This window comes from Phyllostomus discolor, chromosome 10 (genome assembly GCF_004126475.2).
Source record: "Phyllostomus discolor isolate MPI-MPIP mPhyDis1 chromosome 10, mPhyDis1.pri.v3, whole genome shotgun sequence".
NCBI classification, from domain to species: Eukaryota; Metazoa; Chordata; class Mammalia; order Chiroptera; family Phyllostomidae; genus Phyllostomus; species Phyllostomus discolor.
In genome coordinates, this window is record NC_040912.2 from 871,234 (window position 1) to 886,173 (window position 14,940).

General features: G+C 61.3%; 1 protein-coding gene across 5 annotated transcripts; it reads left to right on the top strand.

Annotated features, from left to right (window-relative positions):
• Positions 1-3,803: 3,803 nt before the first annotated feature.
• On the top strand, positions 3,804-12,976 carry C10H7orf57 (chromosome 10 C7orf57 homolog). 5 transcript variants are annotated; one of them, XM_036010370.1, is made up of 8 exons: positions 3,804-3,925; positions 4,195-4,367; positions 7,434-7,619; positions 8,908-9,032; positions 9,327-9,485; positions 11,170-11,267; positions 11,731-11,897; positions 12,792-12,976. In XM_036010370.1, exons 2-8 carry the CDS (start codon positions 4,313-4,315, stop codon positions 12,839-12,841), a joined length of 840 nt encoding a protein of 279 aa, XP_035866263.1. In that variant the 5' UTR covers positions 3,804-3,925; positions 4,195-4,312; the 3' UTR covers positions 12,842-12,976. The 5 variants fall into 5 exon arrangements, with proteins under 5 accessions (XP_035866263.1, XP_035866264.1, XP_035866265.1 ...); XM_036010371.1 differs by having other exon boundaries at positions 3,805-3,925; positions 8,908-9,034; positions 9,395-9,485; positions 11,683-11,897; XM_036010372.1 differs by having other exon boundaries at positions 3,805-3,925; positions 8,908-9,034; positions 9,398-9,485; positions 11,683-11,897.
• The last annotated feature ends 1,964 nt before the right edge of the window (positions 12,977-14,940 follow it).

Here is a 14,940-nt window from a genome sequence, read left to right on the forward strand (position 1 = left end):
TGTTCTCTGTTCCACTCCAAAGCAGTGCAGCGAGCCCGGAGTTGTATCTTCCTCCTTCGCACTCAGACAGTTGATGCTTCCAGCGGCACGCGCCTGTGTTTCTTCCGTCCCGGGACGCCCCTCAGCCGCCGGCTCGGACCCCGCCGCTCCGTCCCAGCCCCCGTTTCCCTGCAACAGTGGCACAGAGGTGGCATCTGTCAGCTCCTTCTGTGCGGCTCAGCTGACGCTTCCCATTTGTCTTTGGGTTTTGTTTCTGTTACTCTGTGCTCTCCGCCGCTCTCAGGATAGATGGTCCTTCACTATCTTTGCAGCTCTTTGCTTCCGTGACATCCAGCTCTGTGCCAAGCCACCCCACACTTTCCACTTCCTAACCCAGTGGCCCACGATTCAAGGGCAACGCAGTGCTACTGTGTGGCAAAGTGCCGCCTCCCGAACCCTTCTGCCTTCTCCTCTGCTTCTCCCCCCTGCTGGCCACCAGGTTATGTTTTCTTTCGAAGATACGAAATAGATGCACACAACTGCACAGGTGGGCAAAAGCAGGCCTACGGAGCTTTGTACAGAAAACAGCGCCGTAGTTCCCAGGCAACAATACGAGGGTGAACTGGGTCTCGCGAGCTCACGGCTGTACGCCGACTTGTGCACCACCCCATGCATGTGTCTATGTACGTAAAATAGGTTTATGTGCATTTATCGGTGCACACACATGTATGCACCTCTTTGCATTGTTTAAGGTAAAGGGCACCGTACTAGAAACCGTGCCTCTGCATCATGCTTTCCCTTTAAAAATATGTCTTGGGCCCTGGCCGGGCGGCTCGGCCAGGCGGAGTGTGGTCCGGTGCACCAGAAGGTTGCGGGTTCAGTCCCCGCTCGGGGTGCGTACGAGGGGCACCTGTGTCGTTTCTGTTTTGCTTGAAGGTTTCTTTTCTTCAATCAATATTATTTAAAAATGTATCTATGTGTCGTGTACTTATGTTAAAACCCTTTCAAACTACTTGTTTAACAATAAAGTCTGTCTGGAGTTGTATTGTTAATAAAATCGGGCATTTCATTACTCGCCATTGACATCAGGCGTTTCCTGCTGAGTCTCGGGCTTCTGTGTGTCCTGGCTCCCCCGTGGGCTAGGGTGTCAGATGGCAGGCTGATTCTGTGGGGGACGAGGGGACTTCCTGCTTCCACGCCCACTCCCGCCCTCCGTGGGGCCTGGCTCCCCATGGCTCCCCGGCTTCTCAGGGCGTCTGGAGAAGGCACTGATGCGGGCCTAAGGAGATCCTGGGCCCCCTGCCCCTACAGAGGCGGTTTCTTGTCTCCCCGACGATGCTGAACACCCAAACTGCCACCTGATCGTTGGAGCACGTCAACGATTGTCAAAAGGCTGGAGTGTGCCTTTCCGTCGTTTTAGCTGAGCGTCAGACAGAAACCACCACGTTTGGACGGAAGGACGTCCCTCGGGTTGTGGAAGCCCGGTCTGCAGAGTGTGGTGGGCAGTGGAGAGAGGGAGCAGGTGGCCCCTGGGGGGGGACAGCCCCTTAGCTGTGGGGCTGGAATGCACAAAAGGGGGAGCAGAGCAGCACGTGAGGCGTGTCCTGGGGTGATGGGAACCAGTCAGCCACAGGGTAAAGCAGAGAGGTCAGGCTGGCAGGGAGGGCAAGGGCCTTGAAAACTCAGAATTTACTCAAATACATGTTTTTTTTTTTTCTCAAAATAGTCATGAACAGGAGATGTGTACACAATATATAAGATACCTATAAGATATCTATGTACAGCCCTGGCTGGTGTGGCTCAGTGGACTGAGTGCCAGGCTGCGAACCAAAGGGTCACAGGTTTGATTCCCTGTCAGGGCACATGTCTGGGTTGCAGGCCAGGTCCCCAGTAGGGGGCGCAGGAGAGGCAGCCACACGCTGATGTTTCTCTCTCTCTTTCTCCCTCCCTTCCCCTCTCTAAAAATAAATAAAATCTTTGAAGTAGAAAAAGGTATCTACGTATAATAATAAGATATGCACGAATTATATATAAATATCTCTATATCACATAGGAATATAAGATATTTCCATTTATAAGGTTAATATTTTATCTAAACACCTACCAATAAAACTGAAAAAAAATGTGTACAGCATGAGGTCACCCACAAGGAGGCGTGGGACGCTTCTGGACACTGAGAGCCTGATGTGACGGAGAGACCGCAGGGACAAAGTGCAGAAAACAAGACACTGAGCTGTGGTCGCTGTAAACAGATTGCCTGCATCCTAATGTAACCTGGCACCTGCAGATATCTGTAGTTTCAATGGTACCCCAAAAGTCAAAATTTTCTCCTCAGGCAAGGTCACTCTCCATTATCCCTCAAATCCCGGCTGTAATGTGTGAGGGGAGCTGCCGTCGTGGGTAGGTTCCGCCCTCTGCCACTAAACCCATTCAGAGACACAGAGACGCGCTTCGGTCCTGTGGGGGCTCTAGTGGCTGTGATCAACTACTTCAAAAACGACCTTCTCTTGGTGTCATCACACCTCCCACCCTGTGGACAGTGCTGGGGGTCATGCAAGGAAAGCTCTGACATTCTGGGTGATGGTGGCCTGCGGTGGGACGAGCAGCTGGCGTTGCAACGTGAAGTCCTGACCGCCCGCACGAGGGCCAGCTGAAGACCCTGAAGGCCACCTCACTTCTCCCCGAGAGCTGGGGAGACCCCAGAGCGAGGGCGAGTCCAACCCCCCAGTTACCCTCCAGCCATGCTTCCGCCAGACCTCCGAGTCCTTCCTTCTGTAATGAAGGTGACGCCTCGCCTACCCACAGCTGCCCAGTGATCGCCATTACAACGTGTTGCCTTAAAAACACGTTTTTTTTTCATCAAGAAAAGACCAAAGCTGCTTCCTGTTGCCCGGGTCCCTGGAACAGGATTTCCCGACGCCTCTGGGATGCAGCTCCCCTTGTCCAACCTGCACCAGGTCAGCGCGGGGTCTTCCCTCGGTGGCCAGGGAGGCGTGGAGCGCTCTGGGTGACAGAATTGCCTGGGCTGTTGCATCCGGGTGGCATCCAGCAGCAGGGGGCGGAGATGACGTCCAATTTGGGGAGCAGGATCCGTGCCACAAATCCCTAACTGCGGGGTCCCCAGGTGCAGCCTGGCCAGGGGTTGGCACTGAAGTCCAGGCTGGGACTCTGAGCACTGATCCACAGAAACAGGGCCTGAGGCTTTTTTTCTAAAGTGTATTTTTTTAAACCCTCACCCCAGGGTCCGTTTATTACTTTTAGAGAGAGAGGAAGAGAGACAGACAGAGAAACACTGATCGATGGTCTCCCCTACACACCTGGACGGACGGAAGCCACAACCCAGGTGTGTACCCCTGATGGAGAGATTGAACCCGCCACCTTTTGTCGTGCCTGGCGACGCTCCAATCGATTGAGCCACGCGGCCAGCGACAAAGGCTTTTTACTCGTGTCTCAACCCACCTACCAGAAATAATCTTGAACAAGCAAGATGCCAGAAGGGACATTTATCGGATAATTTTACTACTGAGACACGCGGCAGAAACGTCTGTTTGCTGAGTTTCCCGGGTACTCACTTCTGCCTCCTCTTTTTTAAAGTGCATTACGTAAACGGGAGTTTTTCCGGGCTGCTTTGGAGAAGAAACGCGGGGTGGCGGGACAGGCAGGGGGACGCCAGGACTCCGCTGGGTCGCAGGCGGTTGACTAGTAGAGCCCGCGCTCCGCACCTGGCCCTGATTGGTCTGCTGCGGCCCGACAGGCTTCCCTGATTGGCTGCTGCGCTCCAGCTGCGCTCGCTGGTTGGCCACTCGGCGGTTGCCCAGGCGACGAGAGTTGTTGTGGTTCCGCGCCGCGCTGGGAGTTCGGGATTGGTCCCCGCGCCCGCGGGGGGTGCAGACTTTGGCCTCTGGCGCAGCGGAAGGCACCCACGGAGACCTTCCGCGGCGAGCCGGTGAGCGGGGCGGGCGGCCAGGGGGTGTGGGCGGGGAGGGGGCCACCTGTCACCCGGGACGAGGGACCTCGGGGCCTCGGGACCGGTCATCCTCCGCTGTGTACCCGCGTGGCTCTGTCCATCTGTGTTTCCAGCGCGGCCGTGGCCCTGCTGGTATACATCGTGTGCTGTGCACCTGCTGTGTAGCCCCATCAGTGTGTGTCCCGCCTGTAAACCGGTTTGGACGTGCCCGCCCTTCCTCGGTGATGACACGCCTGACTCCCTGCCAGGTGGAGGCAGACGGACGGCGGACAGAGCAGGGGCGCCGACGCGGTCCCCGCAGCTCAGCCCCGGCGCGCTGCCCCGCTTCCCCGGCTCGCTGTGAACCCGGCCCAGCGCGTCTCTGGCATGAGGAACCCGAGCAAGGAGCTGCAGGGCGCCGCCAGCCGCCATGCTCCGTGCGGTGAGTGACCGGCCACAGCAGCCGCCAGCTCCTGCTGTGGGACAGCCCCGCACCCTGCATCCCCGGGGGCGGGTGTGAGGGGAAAGCACGCGTGGCGCCCCCTCAAAGAAGGGGGCTCTAGTGTCAAAGCAAGGCTAAAAGGGGAACATGGGGGTGGGGCGGGCGAGTCCCTTTTCCCTCCTCTCTATTTTAGAAAAAGAGAACCAGGCTGCTGCAGCTGCCTCGGCTGCTGGGCCCACGGCAGTTTTAGGTGTCCCCAGCCAGCCTCACTCCATGGCCGTCACAGCTCCTTCCCGGAGTGGGGACTGGTTTTCTCCCTTCCTCGGGTGCACGGGTGTCTGTGCCTGGTGGATTGCCTCCTCCTGCTCCGGATCTAGACCCCCCGCCCCCCGCCCCGGGTGTACCAGGCCCCGGCTGGGAGTGCCTGGGCGCGGAGAGCAGGTTCTGCGTGGGTTGGGTGCGCGTGGCTTCTCACTCAGCAGGATTGGAGGCTGGGCGGCGGGGTGGGAGGCGGGCCTGGGGCCGTGGGCTGTCCTGGGCTCTGTTTCGGGCGCACCCGTCCTGGGAAGGGCTGGCGAGAGGAGGCGGAGAGGAGGCGGAGGTGGGACCCAGGAGCTGGCGGGGAAGGGCGGGGTGGGGCCGGCGGGCCCTCCACACCCTGGGGTGGTCGCTCAGAGGTGGCACTCGGCAGTGGCCCTCACGGGATCTCGTGTGAGCCCGGCCCGGAGCTCTGACTGCAAGCACTGTTGGGGACACCGCGGGGAGGCGGGGGACGGGGAGTGTGGCAGTCTCCCCTTCTCTGCTGGGGGCTCTCAGCCTGTGTGCGACCCCTCCGCACTCAGTGAGCGGCCTCCTCTGTAGGGCAGAGCGCCGTTCTAAGCTCTTTCATGCATGAACATTCAACCTCTAAGCGGCGTGGTGAGGCACCATGAACCCCGTTTACAGATGAGGAAACGGAGGCACAGAGTTGGCACCCCTTGCAGGGCTCCTCTGCCCAGGCTGCAGCCCCGGGTCTCCAAGGGAGGGCTGGCCGGCGTCCTGGGGGCCCCTGTGGTGTGTGGCCAGCCCGGGCTGCTCTGTGCTTAGAGACCGGGGAGCTGCCAGGGGCGGGGCCCCGGGCGGTCCTCTCAGCTGTCTCCTGATTGCTGCAGAGTCCGTGATCTGGGCCACTCGAGCGCTAATACTCTTCGAGTGACAGAAACTGCAAGACAGTTCTTGTCCCCTTTGACTCTGTGTGTGTGTGTTGGAGGGGTGGGGGGGTGGTGACAGTGGCTCCCACCGACTGGGGCCCCGGCCCTCTGAGCAACTCTGCGTGTGGATACAAATGGCGGACCAGAGGCTCCCAGTAATGAGAGGGAAGAAGACGTGGCATTCTCGGTGGATTAATTAGTCACCAAAACACGGAGAGGAAAACAGAGCGGGGGGGGGGGGGGAGAGCCTTCCCTCCACGGGAGACGCTGTTTGCTGAACATGAGCTCAGTAGGAAGCTGCTGGACTCTTCCTTCTCAGTGTGACTCTCTGTGGGCTTCTGCACAGTTCCCCACCCGTTTTCCGGGGGGCTTTCCCCCCTTCCTTTGCAAAACGATAGTGTTGATTCAGCTAGTGACTGTCCTTCAGATACGTACGAGACTGGCTGTGCTAAACATTCACTTGTGGGCAGTGGACCCAGCTTCAGCTCTAAGTGGAAGCCGGATGTCTACGCTTTGGGTTCAGGGGAAGATTACTTCGTGTTCGTGGGGTCCCTGTGTGCTTGTGTAAATTGGTTGACGTGGCGCGATTTTCCTGTGTGCCTCTGTATCAGGCAGGGTTCTGCAGAGCCACAGAACCAGCAGGAGGTGGGGGTATATGAGAGAGAGAGAGAGAGAAGAGGAGGGGAGAGAGAAAGAGAGAGAGGGAGAGAGAGAGAGAGGGAGGGAGAGAGAGGGAGGGGGAGAGAGAGGGAGGGAGAGAGAGAGAGACAGGGAGGAGGGGAGAGAGAGAGAAGCAGAGAGAGAGAGAGAGGAGAGAGAGAGAGGGAAGGAGAGAGAGAGGAAGAGAGATGGAGAGGAAGGAGAGAGGAGAGGAGGAGAGGGGGGAGAGGAGGGAGAGAAGGGAAGGGAGAGAGAGAAGGAGAGAGAGAGAGGGAGGGAGAGAGAGAGAGGAGGAGGGGGGAGAGAGGAGAGAGGGAGGGGGAGAGAGAGAGGGAGGGAGGGAGAGAGAGACAGGGAGGAGGGGAGAGAGAGAGAAGAAGAGAGAGAGGAAAGAGAGAGAAGGAGAGAGAGAGAAGGAGAGAGAGAGAGGGAAGGAGAGGAGAGAGAGAGAGAGGAGGAGGAGAGGGGAGAGAAGGGAAGGGGGGAGAGAGAGAGAGAGAGAGAGGGAAGGAGAGAGAGAGAGGGAGGAGGGGAGAGAGAGAGAGGGAGGGAGGGAGAGAGAGAGGGGGAGGGAGGAGAGGGGGGAGAGAAAGGAAGTGGGGAGAGAGAGAGAAGGAGAGAGAGAGAGAGAGAAGCAGAGAGAGGGAGGGGGGAGAGAGAGGAGAGGGAGGAGGGGAGAGAGAGAGAGGGAGGGAGAGAGAGAGGACAGGGAGGAGGGGAGAGAGAAGCAGAGAGAGAGAGGAGAGAGAGAGAAGGAGAGAGAGAGAGAGAGAGAAGCAGAGAGAGGGAGGGGGAGAGAGAGAGAGAGGGAGGAGGGGAGAGAGAGAGGTTTTAGGGTTAGGGTTCACACAGCCGTGGAGCAGGCGGGGCCCAAACCTGCAGGGAGGACCAGCAGCCTGGGCCCAGGGCACAGCGGGTGCTGTGTGTAGCCCTGGGCCTGGAGGCTGAACTCCTCTCGCCTGGGGGAGCCCCGTCTTTTCTCCTAAGTCCTCCCCACTGTGGGGCGGGGGCGAGCTGCTTCCCTCCCAGGCCCGTGACTCAAGGGTCCACGTCGCCCAGAGAGCACCCTAGGCACGTGTGTCCTGGGCGGTGGGTGGCTCCCGTCCCGTGTGCCCCGGACCAGGCGGCCCTCTCTGGCATGGGCCTCTTCCAGGCACCGGGCTGAGCCACCCTGACCTTCCCTGGAGAAACCTGACCTCGGCCCCTCCCTCCCTAGACTGGTACTACCACCTTCCCGTGCGGCGGTCTGAGAAGGCTGTGGACGCCCCTCCTGTGTCCCAGATTCCCGGCCTCAGTGCGTTTCGGGACCCGCCCGGTGGGCGCCCGCTGGGCGCGCGGAGGTACTGGGTCAAGGACACGGACTCCGAGTATGTGAAGCTGGCCAAGCAAGGCGGCCACCCCGGTGAGTGCCCCGGCACCCCCGGTCTCCGTGGGGACAGCGACGGGGCCCTGTGTCCTGTGACAGTGTCAGTGCAGAAAGTGGGGGTTCGCCCAGGCCCCTGGGGAGGAGGCCCGTGGGTGCGCTGGGTGTGCGTGCCCCTCAGGTACCTCCTGCACCGTTGGTGAGAAGTTGGACCGCCCAGGCCGAGTCCACGGAGCCGGCCCCAGAGGGCTGCTCTCCCAAGGGAGCCTTTGCCGGGACGCACCCTGAGTGAGTCACGTTGCACCAGTGGACCCGCAGGAAGCCGCTCACGGGCAGGGTCCGTCCTTGCGGTTCGATGGCCCACGGGCCAGCCTGCGAGGCATGGAGCCCCGAGGTTCGCTCTCACTGCCCCGGTCCCGCGCATCTCCAGGTTTTACCTGCCCCTCACCGTAGGAGCGCTTCAGCGGCGACCCCGTGGTTTCCCGGAGACAGCACCACCCGGTTTCGTGCATCGAAATCGCTGGTCAGGTTGAGGAGGACCGTCTAAAATATCCCCCCGCTGGCCCCAGTCTCAGGTGGCACTGAGAGGCGCCAACCCCTTTTTTCTGGCTGTGTCAACCCCGAGATGGTTGTGCCGGGAATGAGAGTCGGAACGAGACTGTCAGGGCTGCAGTGCTAGTGCGGCGGGCAGACCGCGGGACCCAGGCCCGCGCAGCTCCGAGAGCGGGCCTCCCCGCCCCGGCCCCCGGCCAGCGGTGACAGGACCACGGGGGGCAGCCGGCAAATGGCGTGAAGATCTGAGATTAGACCGGGGAGTGTGTCAGTGCCCATCTCCAGCAACGGCAGGGACAGTGCTCACGGGGGACAGACCGGACACAGAGAGACGCAGGCAGAGAGGGGGAGGGGGGTGGAGGGAGGTGGCGGTGGAGATAGTGGGGTCAGGCACGGCCACACTGGTGGCCGAGGAGCTCGGTCAGACTGACCCAGGTGGCAAGGGCAGCACGGCACCAGCTGAGAGGGCAGGCAGCCTGCAGCCCTGGAGAGCCCAGGTGTCCTGCTCCCGCACGCCAGCCTGGAGCAGCGAGCCAGCACATGGGTGGGTGCTGGCGTGCACAGATGCCAGCTCAGGACCGGGGTGGGGTGGGGGGCCCGGGGTGGGGGGTTGTCCCTTCTCGGCAGGTGTGCGTGCTGATTCCTGGGGCTCTGGAGCCCAGAGGCTGGCCCCAGGAGATGTCACAGTGTCCTTTGTAAAGGGTGGCCTGCCTGCTAGTCACACCACGGGCCCGGGCGGGCGAGACCACTCATGGTGCCTCTCTTTGGTTTGGAGACCTGCTGATGCACCTGGCCCCGGGGATGGCGTCGGGCAGCGGCACCAGGAAGGGCTCCCCGGCGGCCTACTCCTTGCCAGACTGGTACATCCACCACAGCAAGCCGCCCACGGCCGGCCAGAGGCAGTGAGTAGCCGAGGCGCCGCCCTGCTGTCCACCCGTGCAGGAAAGGAGAGTGGAATCGATTTGCTACTAAAGCTCCTGCAAGTTGGGGCGTGGCCTCTGGATTCCGGGAAGCAGGCCTTGGGGAGGGGCGGTGTGTTCCCTCGCAGGACCTGGAGGGGGCGCTGCAGGCGGGGAGAGGAGAAGGGGTGGCCTTTGCCGCCAGAGGGTGGGCGGGGGGCGGGGAATGAGGGGGGCGGAGCTGGAGGGAGGAGGCTAGACAGGGAGGGCCAGGGGGAGGTCTCCCTGGGGTCCTCAGGGGCTTGCTGCCCGTGTGCCCAATTGCATGGTCCTCGAAGAGTCTAACCCCCGTTTGGCCACCAGCAGCTACGAGTCCAGGAGGGGGCCGTTCGACTTCGACATGAAGACCGTCTGGCAGAGGGAGGCGGAGGAACTGGAAACGAAGAAGAAAAAGGTGGGGGCGCCCCGATAGACGGCGGGGCGGCCCGTGCGTGTGGCTCCTGGGGCAGCGGGGAGGGGTTAGCGGCGGCGGGTCTGCCGTTGTGCGTGACTTCAGCCGGGTTCCGAACCTGACATTTGTCTGCGTTACTGGAAGGCGAGAGGCTGCCCCGACCCTGGGTGACCAGGGTCAGATTTCAGTCACTAGAGCCCCCTCTTCGGAAGTCAGGGTGCTGCTGGCCTGGCCGCCATCCCCGGGGTGCCGGGGCCTCGGCGTCTTTCTCCCCTGGGCGATGATGACCCCCGAAGCCGCCGCCAAGCCGGGCAGGTGGCGGCGTGAGCGTCGGTGGCCACTGGCTTCATCGGGTGGACGAGGACCGCGCTGTTCACCTTCAGGAGAAGCCGCCCGTGTGCCCACAGTGACCGCCCGGTGGTCCAGGCCCCCCTCCCCACAGTGCAGGGCAGGCCGGTGCTCCACCCCCTCATGCCCTTGACCTTGTCGGGGTCTGTGCCATTCCAGGGGGCGCCTCCCCGCTGCGGGTTAAATGCACGTTTCCCGGGACTGATGGGGCCTTGGACGTCTTTCCAGCGCTTCCCCCCCAGAATATCTTGGGGGAGCATCTGCCCTGCTCCCCTGCCCGCTGTTCAGTGGAGCCCGCCCTCCCTGTGCAGCGGAGCCTGGAGAGGCTCCCTGTGTGTTCGGAGACGCCCTTCCACGACGGGTGGTCGGCCGGTGTCATCCTTCCCCCCCCTTCCCCCCCGCCGCCCCGCGCTGCCCACGGCCGGTCCTTTCCTTCTCTTAGCAGCGTCTTGGGAGGGACAGGGGTTCTGACTTTGGAGAAAGTCTGACCTCGGTGAGGTCTCGGCCTCACCCCCGGCCGCACAGGGCCGACCCTGTGACTGTGACCCATAGTTTCCCAGCTGCCCCACCCCCCACTGCTCCGGCACCCGTCCCTCTGCCCAGCGAGGCCCAGCTTTCCCTTTGGGGGTCACCTTCCTCATAACCCCTGCCCCTCACGGGGCCCCTCATTCTGGTTCTGAACACCAGCCCCACCCTCTTGGTCCTCGGCTGCCCTCTGCGTGGGGCGTCCTGGCTTCCCCTCTGAGCCCACCTCCACTCTCCACCTGGCCTTCCGCCTCCCCTCCCCTCCAAGTCACCTTCATGCCCGTCCCCTCCCCCCCTTTTCTCGGCTGTGTCCCCTGGATTTCTCAGGCAGGATCAGGGTTCGTGCCAGGGCAGAGTGGATGGCTGGGCGGGCCACCTCTCTCTCCCCCCGGTGGCTGGACGGCACGGGAGCCTGCCTTCCAGGGTGACCACGGGAAGGTCTCCCATCCCATGCCCACCCTGGTTCCCACCCGATGGCTCCAGCCCAGCCAGGGGCTGCCCCTCCGAGGGTGGCACCCCGTCCTCTCGGAGCCCTGAGGCCCGGCGCCCTCAGAGCCTCGCACTGTGAGCCGTGCCCTGTTTCCTTCCCGAGCGGGTGGGTGCACCTTGGCTCGAACGCAGCAGTGCCGAGAACTGCCGGCGGTCTCCGTCCCCGGGGTGCCGGGCAGGGACCCGCCACGCTGCTGGGCGGTGTGTGCGACTGTCCTGCGTGTGCGACTTCCGCCGCCAGCCGCCAGCCGCCGTCCCGCTCCGCGCCCAGGGGGCCGAGCGCTTTGCACTGACCCGGGGTGTGTGTGTGTGTTTCCTCTCGCAGCTGAGGCTCCCAGCCATTAACTCCAAGAACCCCAGCAAAGCAGGGACCCCGCTGGGCCCCAAAGACCCGGCGAGAAGTAGACTCTCCTTCCCTCCCATGTAAGTGCTCCGGCCGCGCTCACCGCCGTCGGGTTTGCTGGGGTGTGGCCGCTGGTCCCAGGGGCCGCGGTGACCGCGAGGCGACCACATGCTGTGCCCACCCCGGCGTCCGACCGTGTGCTGGGCACCGTGACGCCGACGTCACGACGTCCCCCAGCCCGGCCCCGTCTGCCGGCCTGCTGTTGCCTTTCCCCTCCGAAGGAGCCGTCCCTCTCTGCGTAGCCCAGCCTGTGCCGGAGCAGGTGTGGCTGGTTGTCCGGTTCCCCGGGGAGACGGGGAGACAGGGAGAGAGATAGATCTCCGTGTCGCGAGGAGCAGTGAGCCTCCAGGGTACTGCCAGCGTGCTTGCCGAGAACCCTCTAGAGTCCTCTTGACCTTTGTACTCAAGCTTGTCGTTAATTTTTCTCCTTTTGAGGCCGGGGCAAAAACTCAGTTCACCCACAAACTTTTCCAAACTCATCAGCAATGGGTATAAGGACGAGTGGTTACAGCAGCGAGCCGAGGCGGACAGGAGCCCCCCGCAGATGTCCAGCGCGTCCCCGGCGGCTCAGCCCTCGAGGGACCTCGAGGGGCAGGACTCGGAGCAGCTCCCGGACCCGGAGCTTCCGGAAGCCTCTGTGGAGGCTGCAGGTGAGGCGCGCCCGCCCAGCCACGTGCCCCGGGCCTCTGGCCATTGCGTTGGCGGCCGGTTTCTCTCGTCTGACTGTGCGGCTCCTCACGTGCCTTCTAAGAACCTCGCCTGAAACCTGCGGTGGCACTGAGTGACAGACCCACAGTGGTGACGTGTGTTTTGCTTTTCCCGTTTATTCAGGTGAACGGCAAACGTCGTGATTTCTATGGCCTCACATTCCTCTTGATTTGCCAAAAATATCGATACTCGGTTTGGCATACCGAGCAAATAGCATAGAAAATAATATTGCTTGCAGTCTCCCGGCCCCCCCGAGTTTCTGGCTGGCGTCACTCAGCTTCATGAGCTGGGCAGCGGGTCCCCTGGGGTCGTTTCCTCAGCAGCCCCCAGTTCTCCGGAGAGAACTCACGGCCCAGACTTCACGGTCCTCCCCGTCCGTGCTGCTCACGCGCCGCCCTTCGGCTCTGAGTACTCCAGAAGTTTCCCTGTAGTTAGACGTTCAAAGACCGCATCGATTTTATTTTTGACGGCCGTAGCCACGGGTAGAATTGGCCCCGTTTTCGGCTGCACCCATCTCCAGGCCGGGTGGGCACCGTGCGTTCTGCCCGCAGCTCCAGGGATTACGGACCACGTGCTCGGAAGCAACTCAGACTCACTCCGGAGGCTTCCTGTCTCGGGTCAGGGCCGGGGAGGCGGCCGCCTCCTCTCCCCTACGGCTTCCTGCGGGGTTTGGTGCGGGGGCTCCGCCGGCCCTTCCCCACCCAGCCCCACGCCCGCATCCGGAAATGTGGGTTTTCCTTTATTTAAAACGGACGGCCGAGTTTCCTAACGTCTGCACGGGTGTCGTCTTCGCCTGTCTCGTCCCTGTCAGCTCACGCCCACGCTCTGCGTTGCAGGTGCCGCGGCCTCTCCGCCCACGTCGTCGACGCCGGCCGAGCTCCAGTGACCCGGACGCAGCCGCCCGGGGGGCCCGTTCCCACGGCTGACGGCGGCCTGACGGCGCCGCCGCGGCTGTATTTGTTGTGAATATAGATTCTTACGAAACACGTTGTCTTAGAGCAGGTTTGATGTCACCGTGGCGTAGACGGGCCAGGCTTGGGTCTTGCTTCTTGCATTTCTCCGGGGCGTTAGGTAGGTGGCCTCCGGGGCGCTCGCTGTGCCTCGCCGCCCTGGGGTGTCGTCTCGGGGTCCTCCCTGTGGCCAGCTGACGTCGCCTCCTGCGCACGCATCACTGGCATCGCTGGCATCGCTGGTGGGGGTGGTCTTGTGGAGGTCTGCTCTCCACACTTGAACTAGGGAAAACTCGCAGCCTGTCTTGTGATTTGGTCCTGCAATCTCACAGAAATTAGTTTTCTGTTAAAAAAAAAATCAGTTCCAGAATATTGTGACCTAGTTTACATTAAGAAAAATATTAATTAGCTCTTGACGTTTTAAACATTTAGTGTAAAACCATTGGAGCATTTGCTAGTTTTAATTTTTTGCTAATTTTTTTATAAACTGGAATCCATAATATGAGAAATTTATTATATTTTTATTTTACTCAAAGTAAAATATGTTTAATTTTAATACTTAATTCTTTAATCAGACCACATTTTCTTTTATAAATTTTGTTACCGTTTGTAGGCAATCGGCATTACGATGTAGTTTTATATTTTGTACATTTAATTCGTTAGTAAAATAATATTATTCTGGTGGAAGATTGCCAGAATGCCAGCCAAGGTCACGGATAGTTTAGCTCCTTTTCCAGGGTAAACTTATGCCCTAGCTCACCTGAAGCTTAGGAGCTTTAAGCTAGTTTTTCAGACTCATCTGAAACCCATCTCATACTTGGGGGAGCTTTAAGCTAGTATTTCAGATGAGATACTTGGGGGCCACGAGTCTGTTTTGTTCCATCAGACAGACGCCGGCCCGGGGACGGGGTGCCCTGTGAGGCCATGTGACTGACGGGCTGCGCGGGCTGAATAAAGAGAATGTAGCTCTGGAGCCGGCGTCTGTTTCTTCCTCTTTTCTCCCCTCCGCTCCCTGCCTCCCACTCGATCCGGCCTCGTTCTCAGACGTCCCCGCCCTAAGGAAGGTCCCCGGGAACCAGCCACACGCACTCCAGTCCTTTACCAGGTTGAGAGTACGAGCCGCCTGGGCTAGGGACCTGTGTCCTTCCCGCCCCGGGTTTCCAGACTGTGCGCAGTACCTGTCCGCCCCGTGACGCACGTGCCCTGGGCGCCGCCCCGGGAAATCCTTCCGCGGGGATCCTGCATGCACTTGGCGCAGGGGCGGTGCAGGGTCTGCACACCGGTCGCGGGCGGAACACGAGGCCCTTGTTTGCACTCGCCCAGGTGCTGGCTGCCCAGGCTCCCCGGCCTGGACGCAGGCCCTCTCCTGAGAAAGGGACCGGGAGGCTAGGACGGCTGACACAGTCCTGCCTGGACAGCCTCTGTCGCAGGGCGGGAGAGAAACGGGCAGAAGGAAATCCATTTCCACCACGTTCGGCCGCGCGGAGTGCACGTGACCTGCTGGCGCCTCTGCACGTGCCGTGGACGCCTCTGCACGTGCCGTGGACGACGAGAAGGCACCGCACGCACACGCCTGGAAACCGGCAGTCGTGTGTTTATCGCTGCGCCTACCCACATAGCCTTGAATCACGTCATTTCCACCCTTTTCTAGTTCATTTTGTCCCCTCTGCCGTGGCTGCGTGTTTGCGCCCCCACTGGAATTCCTACACTGAAACCCCAGTCCCCACCGGGCTGGGGTCAGGAGCTTGGCCTTGGTGAGGCCTTTAGGGTCATATGAGGTCACCAGGGTGGGCCCCCCAGGGGGATTAGTGTCCTCAGAAGAGACACCAGAGCTTGCTCAGGGACTCAGGAGAGGGTGCCCCTAGCAGACAGGGAGAAGGCCCGGGGCCCCTCCGCACAGCCCCTGCACCGGGGCTCCCCCATGTGGTGACACCTTGTCATGGCGCCCGAGGCTCTAGAGCAGTGTGTGTGGGGGAGAGACGGAGGGAGGGCGGGAAACTCGCGTGGGTAACAGCGTGCAGTGACAGATCGGCAG